The 15,216-nt window shown below is 53.1% G+C and overlaps 1 protein-coding gene across 1 annotated transcript in view; it reads right to left on the bottom strand.

The window, feature by feature from the left end:
• Window positions 1-511: 511 nt before the first annotated feature.
• LOC106739399 (zinc finger protein 184-like) overlaps window positions 512-15,216 on the bottom strand; it is a 29,657-nt gene continuing 14,952 nt past the window's right edge. The window contains exon 8 of the mRNA XM_059718570.1: window positions 512-2,942. Within this exon, the coding sequence (XP_059574553.1) occupies window positions 1,556-2,942 (1,387 nt within the window). The 3' untranslated portion in view covers window positions 512-1,555. The remainder of the gene's footprint in view (window positions 2,943-15,216) is intronic.

Genomic DNA, 15,216 nt, shown 5'->3' with positions numbered 1-15,216 from the left:
CTGCCTCCTCATCTTCCTCCAGCCACTGCCCAGAGGAACGTCTCAAAAATCTTTTGCTGGCTCTGCTTTGGGGTCTCCTTCACCACCTTTGCTTCAGTTTTTTTCCTGCTGAAACTCCTAATCTATTCCCCATCTTTTCTTCTTGTTTTTTCCCTTTTTCTTCTTTGCTTCATACTTTCCACACACTTCCACAGCAGAGGCAGGAGCAGCACAGGCTGCATTTCCTTCCCTCCCATTACCCCATTTCACCGTGAAAAGGGACTCCTGGGCAGGGAATCCTTCAAAAGCCCATAGCAAAGGGCCCTTGCTATACGGCACTACCTCAGAGCAATACTTCTAGCATGAACAACTCCTGCTACTGAGCATTAGGATCAAGCTCTGGATTGAGGTGAATCCTCTAAAAGGGGAAGAATTTGGGAATCTGAGAGATATCTGACCTGGAAAAGGTTCTGGCACCTGGCCTGTTTCGACTTCACAGCTCTAGGAAGAACATGGAGACCGACCATGGGGATCATATGTTCATTTCTGGGGCTTTATTAGCAAGAAAACCACTATAAAGAATGGGACGATGGGAAGGAGGGCAGGGGAGCCGCTGGCACCTGGCAGTGCAGAGTTGTGGAGAGAGGCTGCAAAGCAAACCCTGCTGAACTGGGCTCAGGGGGTGAAGCAGCAGCAACAGCAGCCTGCGTCACCCAGTGGACATGAGCAGGGCAGAGAAAGGGGTTATGTGGTGGTGAGGAAAGGTGAGGTCAGGGAAAAAAATCAGGGAATCCTTTGCCAGCCATTAATATGCCTATTCCTGCAACTCAGGATCCTCACGTAGCAGGTCCCTGGGATCGGCAGGGAGGACAAAGCTTGGAGGATGCACAAGACAGTCCCCAAGTGTCATCTGGAGCCAGTTGACTTGGCAGAGGTCCCTACTGTGAGGACACTTCTACACCAGGAGCACTGATTGCTTCCAGAGAACGATAGGCAGGGCTGGTGTTGGGGTGGGAGGGCTAACTGGGGCCACCGCCCCAGGCCCTGCACTTTGGGGGGCCCTGTGGAGCCAGGCAGAGTAGCTACGGTGACTCACTGCCACAGCCACTGTCGGCTTCATATCCAGCTGCTCAGCGCTCCCCCTGCCTCTCAGCCAAATCTACCACCAGCTTCTTCCTGTCCGGTGGCAGGGCCCCACATAGTCTGATTTGCTCTGGGCCCCACCCCCTGCTTGGGTCATCCCTGATGATATAGTCTCCAAGGCTGATGCAAAGATCACCACCTCAGAGGTTGCTGTGTGTAAGGCAGTTCTTCCAAGTCCTTCCTTGTCTCTCCTACCTGTCAACCTTTGCACCCCAACCTCCAGGTCCGTAGGGTTCTGCGGGGCACCTAGGGTGGCCATCATGGAGGACAGTCTGGCTGTCCTGTCCTCTACTGATACAAAAATGGACACCTTGATGTCCTCTATTTTTCTCTTGAAGAACACTTCCCAGGATGAAGCTGCTTGCCCGAATGCATCCACTGGTGGGTGCTGAGCACGTAGACATCCCTGAACCTTCCTGCAGTGCTGGCAGAACTATGGATGCTCCTGTGTGTGGATGCACTGGTGCTTAGCCAGGAGGGAGGAGCAAGTGAAGCTTTGCCCACACTCTGAACATCTATGTGGCTTGTCCCTCATATGGATGCGCTGGTGTTGGGTCAAGTAGGAGGAGCAGGCAAAGCTCTTCCCACAGTCAGGGCACTGATATGGCTTCTCCCCTGTGTGGATGCGCTGGTGCCGGACTAGGTAGGAGGAAAGGGAGAAGGCCTTCCCACACTCAGGGCACTGATGTGGCTTCTCCCCTGTGTGGATGCGCTGGTGTTGAATCAGGCTGGAGGAGTGGACGAAGCTTTTCCCACACTCAGGGCAATGATATGGCTTCTCCCCCGAGTGGATGCGCTGGTGCGGGGCCAGATGGGAGGCTTGGGTGAAGCTCTTCCCACACTCAGGGCACTGATGCGGCTTCTCCCCTGTGTGGATGCGCTGGTGCCGGAGCAGATAGGAGGAAAAGGAGAACCTCTTCCCACACTCTGAGCACTGATATGGCTTCTCCCCTGTGTGGATGCGCTGGTGCCAGATTAGGTGGGAGGAAAGGGAAAAGGTCTTCCCACACTCAGGGCACTGATATGGCTTTCCCCCTGTGTGGTTGAGCTGGTGCAGGGCTAGGTATGAGGAGCGGGTGAATCTCTTCCCACACTCGGGGCACTGATGTGGCTTGTCCCCTGTGTGGATGTGTTGGTGGTGGTCCCGGTGGGAGGTTTGGGTGAAGCCCTTCCCACACTCAGGGCACTGATGTGGCTTCTCCCCTGTGTGGATGCGCTGTTTCTGGCCCAGGTAGGAGGCTTGGGTGAAGCTCTTCCCACACTCTTGGCACTGATATGGCTTCTCCCCTGTGTGGATGCGCTGGTGGTGAATCAGGCTGGAGGAGTGGGCAAAGCTCTTCCCACACTCAGGGCACTGATATGGCTTCTCTCCCGTGTGGATGCGCTGGTGCCGGACCAGGTGAGAGGAAAGCGTGAAGCTCTTCCCACACTCAGGGCACTGATGTGGCTTTTCCCCTGTGTGGATAAGCTGGTGCAGGACTAGGTAGGAGGAGCGGGTAAAGCTCTTCCCACACCTTTGACACTGATGTGGCTTCTCCCCTGTGTGGATGTACTGGTGCTGGTCCAGGTGAGTGGAGTGGGTGAAACACTTCCCACACCCAAGGCATTGATGTGGCTTCTCCCCTGTGTGGATGCGCTGGTGCTGGGCCAGGTGGGAGGCTTGGGTGAAGCTCTTCCCACACTCAGGGCACTGATGTGGCTTCTCCCCTGTGTGGATGCGCTGGTGCCGGAGCAGATAGGAGGAAAAGGAGAAGCTCTTCCCACACTCTGAGCACTGATATGGTTTCTCCCCTGTGTGGATGCGCTGGGGGTGGACTAGGCTGGAAGACTGGGTGGAGTGCTTCCCATGTGCAGAGCACGCAGGTGTCTTCTTCCCTGTGCAGATGAGCTGGTGACAGGACAGGTCTCGCCTGTTGGTGAAAATCCTCCTGCACTTCGTGCACTGGGTGGTCTTCCTCTCTGCGTGGATGTGCTGGTGCTGCGATGGGCAACTGAAGGTTTCCCTGCACTCAGAGGTTGGTTGGGCCATCTCCATGAGCTTGGTTGTGAGCTCCTGCTTCCCACTAAGGGTCGCCCTGTTGGCGGAGTTTAAATGAAGCCTCTCTTTCTGGTGAATCTTTCCCTTGGAGCTTTTCATCTCTCTCAGCTTCTTAAATTCTTCCCTGTAACCCTGGCTCTTACCAGGCTTCACCTCCACTCCACTCTCACACATAACAGGAGTCTGTACCTTGTTGAACAACACATTCTCCATCGGGTTTTGGGACCTGCCTGGCCTCTTATGCACACGGTCCTCTTCAGGACTTGGGGGGTCCTTCCCTCCTGATGTACTTGGGGAAGTCTGTGGTGGTTCCAGATCTGCAGGTCCTTCCTCTGGATGTTGTTGCTCAGCTCTGCTCCGCATCAAGGTGGCTCCTAGGTGGGGGGGAAAAAAACTTGCAGATTTTGTGCCAGGGCCCGGCTAAGGGCATAAACTACTGTTCCCTGAGTTGTGCTGGGCCTCAGAATAGGGCTGGAGCTTGGTGCCTGTAGTTACTTGAGAAAGTAAGCTCTTCTTTCTAGCACCCCAAGTGCTGGGGTTGGGGGATGGGACAGGCCATGTGCCATCCTAATGTTCTGCAACTTTGTGCATTTCAGAGCCAGTTTCTCAGGACTTGCATTGCTGCTCTGAGCCCCATCACTTTGGACCCTTGTGGGAGAAGTGCATGGGGGACGTGCATTAAGACAGTACCTGAATGACTACATGCACTAAGAGGCTGAGCATGAGATCAGAAACATCTGCTTAAAAGAAGAATGAGGCTCTCGAAGGGCTGCTCTATCCCACAGCACTGACGGGTGCCGGAGGAGATGCCGAGGACTCCACCTGACTGGGCCGATCTGCTCCAGTATCCAAAGTGCATTAGTGAGGCTTTTCAGGGCTGATTTCCAGTGCTCACACTTGATGTCTGGCTATCCTGAGAGCAGCATCCAGGGACAAGTGTGAACAGCCTTATGGTGGAGATCAGGAAGTTGACAATGGACATGAATGTTTGGTGAGCACTCCCTTACCTGGGACTAGATACTTCGGAGGCACAGAGAAGTGCTGTTTCTGCTTGTTAGAACAAGCCAAAATATTGAATCCCTCGTTCCTCCAAGAAATGGTCTGGGAGGGGAGGATTTAGAGCTGGGGCTCTCCCTTCTAGAGGGAGAGGGGTGTTGCTCCCTACCTGCTTCCAGGGAAGGGGCTGATGCAGGCAATGAGCCCATGGAACCTGCACATGGACCTGAGACTGAGGGTTTGTGACACTCAGGGCCCCAAAAATGACACAGAGGGAGATTCTGGTGCAAACCATAAGGTACCCACTTTCCCCACCCAACACGAAAGCTTGTGAATCCCACCCACCCCCTGGAACCGTTTCAAGCAAGCTGAGATCGTGATTAAACCCTTCCTGGTTTCCAGGTTTACCTAAATAGAGAAAAATCCAGGGGGAGCCCAGCCTGCCTCCTGTCCAACAAAAATGACTGCACAGAGCTTCAGCCAAACATGCTAATTTCCATGGGGGATCACACATCCTATCATGCCCCGGTAGAGGGTGTTATGGCTACTCTGGGCGGGGGAATCAACTCTTGCATTGCTGAGTGAAAATAGAAAACAAAGATAATCTTATCCCAGGGGAACCAATCTGTCCCTATAAATCAAGACAGTAAGCTTCATTGTCCAATAACAAGCTAATTAAAAGTGTCACAACCCGATTTAGTAGTGCTCATGTCACAAGCAAGTAATACCATTCAAAGCAGTTTTATTTTTTCACTAGGTTAACTATGGGTTAACTTAGAAATTCTTGCCAGTAACAGTATTTTTTGCTGCGCATGTCAAAAAGAAATGTATTACTGCGCCACTAACAGAGATAAAAACCTCTTGCTTTCTGTGCTCTACATAAATCATCATAATTGGTCAAAATGACAGGGGAGTGTCTGGGAATGTCCCTGCTACAAACACCTAGCGAAAAACCACGATATAATTGGCGATTCTAATTAAATTTATGACGTGGTGAAAAGCAATTAGCTAGTATACAAATAAAACCCCGATACAGTTCTGCAAAGAAGAAGAAGAAAAAGTGAGAGTGACTCCGTATACACCTGGAGACCTCTGACATAGATGTCAGAGTAAACTGGCAATTTGATCACTTGCCAGTCCCCCCCCCCCCGTGTCTCGACCCAATCTCAGACGTAAATCAACGACCTCCGCCGGCCCGACCATTTTTCTGCCCGACCATTTCTATCCGTCCACTTATGCAGACCAACCTACGAACCCTAAGCTGTAACTAACCAAGTATCTTTGACCTCCGTCTTTCACCACCTTGATGGAGTAAGTAAACTATCTTCCTTTGTAACCGATAAGCGTTTGCCTAATTAATTCCACTCCAAGCGTCACAAGTACCCGCCTAACGGCCTCTAAGGTCCCGACCCCCCCCCGCTGCAGTAATCGGCAGTGACAAAAAGGAGAAAAAGGAAACAGTTGCTTGTCTTCCCATCATTGATTTCAGTGAGTGGAAGTAACATCTGCCTGGACACATTATAGCAGAAGCTACTGCAGGTGAGCACCCTTGAATGGCAGCACAGGGTAAGGCTATGGTTTCCAGGTCACTCCCTGCCTCAGTCTCTGTATTGAGCATTTATAAGAGCAGAGTCAGGTGGAAGGGACTGCAGCAACTCACCTGGCAAGAGGTCTTCAGACCTTGAGCTTTCCCCATGGTCCTCATCATCGGAAACACGGAGCTCCACTTCCCCTCGCTCAATGCAGCAGATTAAGTCAGGTGTGAGACCTTGATATCCTGTTCGGGGCAGTAGTTCAAGAGTGTTTGTGACCAAGTACGGGATGGAGAAGAATCAACTAGGATTTGGGGGTTGGAGGAAAAGTCTTGAATAGGCAATAGTTGCACAGCAGGATAAAGTCTATTGAAGCAATAAAGCCACAGAGATAGGAGTCAGGGCAGCAACAGGCAGCCCATTAGGAGGAGTGAGAGACAGCTGGGCCAGGGCTAGGAAGACACCTGCCCAGAAATGGGCAGATCCTGAGAGAGCTATGAGCCCGGGCCTGAGCTAGGGCAGGCACTATGGCTCTGCAAGCTGCAGGAGAAGGAGCTCCAGGACAGGGAGGCTACAGGGGACTGCCTGGCTGACAGGAGAGGCCTGAGTCTTGCAAACTAGATGCCTCCAGCCTACAGGGATGTAAGGCCCATTATGGGGGGCAGCATGCTGGTTCAGCCAGGGAGTGGATTTTTATGTTCAGACCCAGTGTAGGGACAATATTCTGTTGCAGCCAGAGGGCTTGTGTATTGTGTTGTGGTTTGCACTGGGTTTGGGACTAGTAAGGGGAAATTAGGAGGGCCCACTGTTGCCCGATTGGTGCACAAGTGTTTTGGAGAAGCCTGCCTGGGGCTGGGACCCAAGAGATACAAGAGGTTCCTGCCAGGCAGAATAAGACTAGAGGAGACAGAGACTGGAGCACCGTGCTCATCAGGTGCAAAAGCACAACCCAAGTGGGGTGAGGACCAGGGCCAGGGGCCTGTAGCCCAGAGGCGGGCAACCACAGACTGAAAGAGGCAAGAACCAGGGTAAGAAACCTGCAGCCTGCAAGGGACAAACGCTGGGGCCAGGGCCCCAGAGTGAGAGGCAAGTGGCAGAAGCCCAAGAGACTGAATTGACAGGGCTGAACCCAAGAGCCAGATCCAGCACGGTGGGCCTAGGCTGCAAGGGAGCAGCTAGAGGAAGAAGCAGAGTGAACAAAGTCCAAGGCCCTGACAGGTTTATATGGGGATCCGCTGGCTCCTTCTAGGGCCTGGGGGCAGCCTGCCTTCCAAACTGTACTAGGAACAGCAAGATGTGGCAGGTGACAGTGAAGGGCCAGCCCCTACAAGCAGAGCAGGGCAGGAGCTGAGTGACCATCAGGAGGCCTTACGGCTGCCCAGGAACACCCATCCACTTACAGATGGTCATGGGAGAAAAAAAGCACCAGTCACTCAGAGGTATTAAAAGGGTATGAAACAAAGGGTGCATCTACACGTGCACTTTACTGCAGTCGACTAATTAGCTCCACAGTAAAGCGTGTGCACTGGTATTATGGTGCAGTAAATTAACTCAGGCGGAAGATAGCACTGTTGGGGATAGTACTACTATCTTTGGGCAGGGTAAGTAACTGCGCTGAAATGCACATGCCAACAGGAACAGGGTCTAGCTGGGGCATGAGGGTGCTAAAGTGCAGGGGCTGCCTGCCGCCTAGCCAAATGGCTTCACAAGTTCTTCAGACTCGCACCCCATCACAGCCCCTCTGCCATCAAATGCTGCCATGCACAGCCCAGGGCTGACGCCCTAGAGAAGGAGTTGAGAAAATGCTCAATCCATCTGTTGTAGCAGCAGAGGCTGATAAGATTTTCATTAACTTCTGCTGGATGTTAACCAAAGGAGGAGAAAAAGGATAGCACTGAACTGAGCATCCTAGAGTTGCTAGATGTGTTTGGATAGGATACACTAGGCAAGAGAGGGAAGAAATCAGAATAATTATTCAAGGAATTATTGGAGAATCCCCTGGTTAGTGAATTTGTAGGCCCAATGAATTTGAAAAGATAGGAAGATGTTGCAAAGTCAAGAGGATCATCTTACCAAGAGTCTACTGAATATGGAAGCACCAGGAGTTAAATGGATGAGGCGGACCCAAGTGATGGTGGCTGGATTAAATAAAGGAGGATACATACACAGAAAATGCGGGAGAGAAAACAGGAAAACAGCGACAAAATTCAAAGCTTGCAGTTCCAGAGAGAAGCAGTGAACAGAGCTTTACCCAGGGAAACTAGGGCTCGGTAATTCTTCAGCATCTGGTCCCGGTAAAGCTCCTTGTCCTCATCTCCCAGCAGCTCCCACTCCTTCTGCGTGAAGTACACAGCCACGTCCTCGAAGGCCTCCCGGAGCTGAAGTCACAAGCATTACACCATCAGCATCTTCTTTTTTGGCTGCCTCCAGTCCCCACAGCCCTGATCTGTACTTACTCTGGGATACAAAAATTTGGGGCTTAGCTATGTTATTTAGGGGTGCCAAATTTCCAGGCATTCACCTGACAAGTCATGTGGATACAGATTTGTGGACACAGGAGTTAATGCGTCTGCTTTAGCCCGGCTCATTGTGGGAGATGTTGAAGCTACTTTTGCTTGGCAGAAGGTAACACAGGTGCCTAGGCCCTGAAGTCTCCCTGGGGAAGCTGGTTTTGTGACTGGTATAAAGCCAGTATAAGGGGACTGGGACTGGTATTCACTTGACTTTCTTAGCATGTTGTGTACACGTGGGCTTCCTTCATCTTTACACACAGCTACTTCAGAAATGGGAACTCCCACTACATACTTACAAATGGCAATGCCATGGGCACACATATGGTCCCTACTATTTTCCAATATGTCCACGACAAACTCAAACTCTGTTTCCTCCCCAGCTGCCACTTATCCCTTCATACATCAAGGTAAATCAAGGGTATTTTATCATATGGACAGTTGGAATAGAAACCCATCCACTACTACAGCTAGCTTTCACCCTGAGCAAACCACTAGATCCATCATCCACAGCCAAACTCAACATTACAACATTATCTCCTTCAATGGCTCCCACCCACCAGGATGCACACCTGATGGATCTGGAGCAGGGATTGCTACAATTACAATAAACCCCCCAAAGTCTGGTCACTGCAAGCAGCAAAGCCAGACTCAGACAGTGCTCCACCCTGCTACAGTACCAACCAGAGGAGAAGAACACAGACTCCACTGCCTGTCACCTACAGCCCCCAGCTTGAAAACCCTGGACACATCAGTAACGACTGCCACCCCCTCGTGGAAAAGGAGGTCTGTCCCAATGTAGCCACGCTGGACAAACCTGTCCTGCTTTACAGGCAGCCCCCTAAACTCAAACAATGTCTTTCAAGCCACAGGCAACCTAACACCCATTCTCACCACCGCACTGGGCGATGCAATGGACCCAGATGGAGAAAGCACTCTCTCCTCAATATACAGGACATCATCACTGAGCAAAATAACATGGATTATAGCATTTAAGGTTCATACGCCTCCGTCTCTTCCATTCTCAGTTAGGTTCTTTACTTGTTTCCCTTTACCAGCACTGTTCCCGCTCCAACCTTTCTCCCTTCCCTATGTCCTTTCCCCTCTTTAGCATACAAAACACTCTCTCTATCTCAGTCTGTCCTGTGCATATCCTCTCACTGTCTCATGAAATGAGTTGGGCTCACAACATCCTATTCTATGCATCTCTGATTCAGTTAGTTTGTAAGGTGCAAATCCATCCTTTCTTCTAGCTCACTTCTGACTAACAGAGATGTCTAGCAGCCAGGTGTGCTGCTCACTCCTACTAAACTGCCTGCCCATGCAGCTGCTGCCACTGCCTGTGCTGCAGAAATCCTGCTGGAGTCACCCTCTATGCTCCACAGTCTGAACCGTGTTCAGGGGAACATGCTGGGGTGAGCAATGGAGACCAGTGCCCTGTGCTCCCTGGGGCTGGCTGGGTATCCCCAAGTACCCAGTGGGGCTCTTCCTTGGTTCTTCCTGTCTTAAAAGCTTTCTTTCTCAGCACTCCTCAGAAGCACCCACGGATCCTGACCCAGCCTTCCAGCATCAGCACCCCTGCCTATCTGAACTTGGGAGCGAGCTCCAGCTAATGCCAGCTTGGTGCGGTTGCAGTCTCTGTCACCAGTGAAGCCTCCTCTTGTCACTGTTCAGGTCTGTCCATTCACTACATTTTACCCATGCAACCGACTTGGTCTGGTCTCTGCCTGAGCTGCAGTCCCAGTCCCGACTCAAGATGGTGTCTGCTTACCTCCTGCTTTGGAGGCCTGTCCTGCCCCTTGTGCAGGTGGCCTGGATCAGGTGTCAGGGAGCCGCCTTCCCCCAGTCTCCCTGGGGGAGTCCCCTGTAGTTCCAGGTTTCCAGGTCCATCAGCACAAAGCTCCTCCTCAGCTCTGCTCGGGGTCCCTGCACCTGCTGAGTGGGGAAGAGAATGCACAAGTTAGCCCGGGTGCTGCCAGCACGGGGAAAACCCTGCTGTTCACCTGTACCTGCCTGGGAATAAGGCAGCCAGGGGCCTAAAGGGAGGGGGAAGGCAAATACAAGGTCTGTCTGCTCCAAGGTGTGTGAAAGACTTCCAGGGGCGCTGGGAGAATGCAAAAACCTGAACTCTTGGAGCACTGACCTCATCAAAATGTTCTGGGAAAGAGATTTTCCTTTGATGGATGATGCCTCCTGCTACTAGAAAAGGTGCAAACACGGCTCCTTACCTGCTCCTGGACAAGGGCCTGCTCTGGGGCACCAGCCTGAGAAGCCTTCATGAGCTGACCACTCCCAGGTCTCCTCTGGCTTCAGGGGAACTGCAGCAAGACACAGGCCTGGGGTAAGTGTACCAGCCAAACCTCACTGGGCAAACATGTTCCCAACACCTGCACCAGCCCTGTTTTGGGCACAGAGGGTCACTGGGGCATGAAAAAGGGCTGAGCAGACCCCCGATTGTTAGGACACCCATTACACCATTGATGTGACCACTGCAGCACCATGGGGATCACCCACGGTCAGGGATCTTTCTGCTGGGTGCTGCACACATGCAGTGAGAAAGCTCGGGGCCCTCAGCCTGGTGCTGCCCAGCCATGCAGGTCAGAGCCCTGTCCCACCCCAGCCACGTGGTCACAAATGCTGTGGCCTCTCACGGCCTCTCAGGGACAGAGATTTGAGCCTCTCGCCCCTAATGCAGGACAGTCACTCCGGCCCCCAGACCCAGGCCCTGCCCTGCATCCAGTGCTTTACCTGGGTCCTGCTGGGGCAGAAGCTCCTTCCTGGGGACCCAAAGGGGCTCGTCCTGAGGCTCGGCGGTTTCATCCTGTCCTGCCTCCTTCAAGGGCTCTGGCCATGCCAGGCAGGATTTGAGATGTTCCCACAATGCCTCAGTGGGCACCAACTTGTCCCATGACATATCTGTCATATTGAATGTAATAGTTTGAATAGTTTGAACAAGATTAACATAAACTCGACCCTTAATGAATAATGGTATGAATAACATCAGGTACATAATATGGGGAACTAGTTTCACCCATTGCACAGCACCCCCAAACACCCTGACAGGGGTACAGCAGAGATTAAGGAATGATTGTTTGTTTATCAGCACTCCTGAGCAAATAATTTGCAAAAGGATGTCGCTAGAGGTAGCAGCAAATGTACTGAAAACCCCAGGAGTAAAAGCATGGTTACTGCCGCTGGTGGGGCAGACACCCTGGGAGGAAGCTGACCAAATAGGAACCACAGTGCAGGAGGAAGAAATCAAGAAAAAGCCCAAATTAATAATAGAGAACACCATGTGCACACTCCTTACCATCCACAATGTGATGAGGTTGTGGAAGGACACATTGGTATTTTGAAGACACAACTGAACACAAATTTAAAATCAATTTCCTTCAAAAATTGGGATGCAGTTTTCATGTAACCTTAATTCAGTGGAATAAGGACAAAACCATGTGGTTGAAACATGAAAAGACAGAATTTCCAGTGTGGACATAAGTATAAAAAAGGTGATAAAGTGTGGATACACCTACCCAAAGAGGAAAAAGTAACAAAAGGTGCAATCGATCAACTGGGGAAACATCCCAACACTTATTTTTGCTTAACTGAGAAAAATCAAACACTATTAGTACATCAAAGTTGGCTAACCTCACGAAGCTAGGTCTCACAAAGACCTAAGCAATCATTTACTTTTCTTACAGGTGTCAAGGATTGAAGTGGCAACAGTGGGAGATCAAGCATGAAAATGATCCCAGAGACGAAAACTGGATGTGGCTAACCAACGCACCGTTATGCAGACCAGTACCTAGACCATCCAGTTAGCCAGCTCCCAGCTCCGCATCTCCCGGGGCAGGATGGCCAGGAACTGCCCCAGCACCGCCAGCTCCAGGACCTGCTCCTCGGTGCGGCGCTCGGGCTCCAGGCAGCGCTGGCACAGCTCCCGCAGGCGGCTGCAACCCCGCGGCCCCTCGGCCTCCTGGGAGCAGCAGCCGGGACGTGCGGGCACCATGCCCACCTCCCCTGCCATGCGAGGGCGGGTATCTGTACCTTTACTTCCAAACTGCAGGACTTGGTGCTGAAGTCTCTGTGCTGGGAGGTCGTGCCCGGTGCTCCTGCCCGCCGCGGGGCTCTAGGCCGTGCTGGTGCTGGCCCCAGCTCAACAGCCACCGCCTCTGCCCGGGGGACCTCACGGCCGGGGGCTCTTGTGTCCCGCCCTGTGTGCGGGGAAGGGGAAAGTGCACGTCGTGCCCTGCGATGGGAGAGCCGGGACCAGCCCCGCTCCCCAGCCCGCCCCGCCCCGGGGGTCGCAGCCCGCCTGGCCCGGAGCCCACGTGGCCGCAGCCCCCGCCCGGCACGCACCCGCTCCCCGCCCAGGGACACGCTGGGGCTCGGGCGGGGCGGGAGCCGCAGCCCAGGGCCGTAGTCCCCGCTGCTGCGCCCGCCCGCCCGCCGGGCCGGGAGCGGGGGGAGGCGGAGGCTGCGGGGTGCCGGGCGTGCTGCAGTGCCGGGGTGCCGTGCCCGGGGCCCGCCGCAGGCCGGTCCCGCCGGGGCTGCCTTTGTGTTGCGGTTTCCTGATGTACCTGCGTCCAGAGCGTCCCGCACCAGCTTGCCTTCTTCACGCGCCGGCCCACGCGTGGGAAGCCCGCGCGCCCCGTTACAACACGCGCTCCGCCCGCAGCCCGGGCTGCCAGCTCTCCGCGGCTCGTGGCGCCGCATCCCGGGCTCTGCCCCCCGGACGGCTCCTCCCTCCCCCCGGCGGCGCCCCGGAGAGGGCTGGCAGCGCTGGCCGGAGCCCAGGAGGGAGCCAGGCAGAGATCAGGCAGTGCGACCGGGCTGTGGGGCTGTCCCCGCCGTGTCCCAGGCTCTCTCCCCGCAGAGAAGCCCCCAGGCCAAGGGAGGGCTCAGGGGGTGGACTTGTAGCAGAAAGCGCCCTTTTCCTCTTGCCTGCATTTGCTCTCCCCTCTTTGGATACGTTTCTCTTTTTCTACCTTTTCTTCCTTCCTCTCTCTTTCAGTTTAAGATAAGGAATTGTGTTTTAAAATTTGGAGGTGTGCATTTTGTATCTTCCCTTGGAGTTTGGTATTTTTACCTATTTGTGTGCCATGACATTTGTAGCTTATATTTTATACTCCTCACCTTTCAACTTTCAACTGCATATGTTTAGTTTCATAAGCAAATTATACATTGTAACAATGTTAACAAGGGCAGGAATCAAACTGTTCTTCCCTGTATCAGGCTGGCCTCCGAAGGAGTGAGTGAATCAGTGATTGAATGTGTAAGGTGATTGAATGTGTAACATAGTAGCAGGCAGCAATTATCACCTGGAAGCTGCAGATCAACCAAGGGAAGAACTCAATAGAAGACAATGTAACAACCGGGAAATCTCTAAACGTCCTGATCAAGGGCTAGAAGCCCTGGCCTGAGTTAATCAATGCCAGAGACCAACTTTTGGGCTGAGTATCTCCATATCAACTGCTCCCAGAGCCCTATTCGAAATTCATCAACGGACTCCCAAACCTGCACGTACATGCGGACGACCCCTGGGGCTGACAGATGCTGTCCAGTAGCCACCGTGGGGGGGGGGGGAAGTCCCACGAGGGTCAGTGACCCCTGGATTGGGCAAACCGGAAAACTGGGGAGTCACCAAAGTCTGCCAGGGACAGATAAAAGGCAGTGAAAAGTGACCCTCAGTGGCGCCTTCTTGATCTCGATCTCCAGCTCGACCAGACCTGTCCGGCCAGAAGGACCAGCCAGTGACCCCCTTCTGGAGGATAACACCACGCTGAAAGAAGCCTCGACTGGCCATCGACGGCAGACTCCAGCGCTTGTAGGATAGGTATACCTTACTCTGTAGCTTGCTACTGTGTGTGTGTGTGTGTGTGTGTGTGTGTGTATGTGTGCATGTGTGTGTGTGTGTGTGTGTGTGTGTGTGTGGGGACCTGCCCCAAGGTTTATGATTAGTGTTTCAATCTGCCTAATAAACTAGAATTTTAAGGATCCCGAGTTGGCCATTTGGAGCCAACAGACTGACTGCTCCTGTGCTGGCACCCTCGCAGGCAAGGCTCCCCTCCAGCCCCGACCGTGATTTGCAGATGCAGCAGGGTGTGCAGAGAGCCCCCGTCCCCCTCCAAGGGGAGCCTAGGGCGAGGGACAGCTCTTGCAGCCCCAACCAGCTGTGCAGGGATTAGTGACTCTTGCCCACCCCCAGTGCAACACTGAGGGGTGTGTGCAGGGCCATCCCCTCTCCCAGGGCATCTCTCCAAGGAGAAGGCAGGACTGGGAGGAGAGGCTGCCACTGACAGCCGGGTAGTGGATCCGGCCCTGGTGCTGGGGCAGGCAGGGGAGGCAATCTCTGCCTGCCCGGGGCTAGGGCACAGTCCTGCCTCATACAAAGGCACATGGCTGGATGGGGGCAGAACTGCCAAAAACTTACCCCCCTGCAGGGAACCTGTACACAAGTTTCACTCTGCCTTAGTGGTTCTTCATCCACTAGCTGATTGAACACAGGTTAATGTTGTTGTTTGCACAATTAGTCATTTTAAAAGGGATCTGCAACCAGAAATGTTTGCTAGGTTAGGGCTGTAGAGCTCTTTTGGGGACCCAATTGCACAAAAACTGTAACTTCTGTAAGCACCCAGTGTTTGAGAAGAGAGAGCAATGGGAGGCCAGATCTGGACTGTGGATACAGAGCCGGGGAAAGAGTAGTTCCTGTTATGTTTGCTGTTTTCTTGTTTGTAATAGTAGCAAAATAACATTTCCCTTCTTTCAACAAACACTTCCTATTATATCCAGCAACAAATGATCAGATTCCATCCTCTTCTTGCACACACTTTTCCAGTTTGCTGGAACTCGCCCCACGGCACCCTCCCTTGTCACAGCCCATATTCTCACTAGTGTCTCCACAAGGCGTCGCACTCTCGTCCATCCCTTCATAACATGACATTCCCGGAAGACATGCCTCTGAGGTTCCTCCTCTCCGCAGCAGGCCTTGGCCTCTCCGTTTCCCAATTTGGCCCCCAAG

This window comes from Alligator mississippiensis, chromosome 15 (genome assembly GCF_030867095.1).
Source record: "Alligator mississippiensis isolate rAllMis1 chromosome 15, rAllMis1, whole genome shotgun sequence".
Taxonomy (NCBI): Eukaryota; Metazoa; Chordata; order Crocodylia; family Alligatoridae; genus Alligator; species Alligator mississippiensis.
This window is presented reverse-complemented; position numbering and strand designations above follow the sequence as displayed.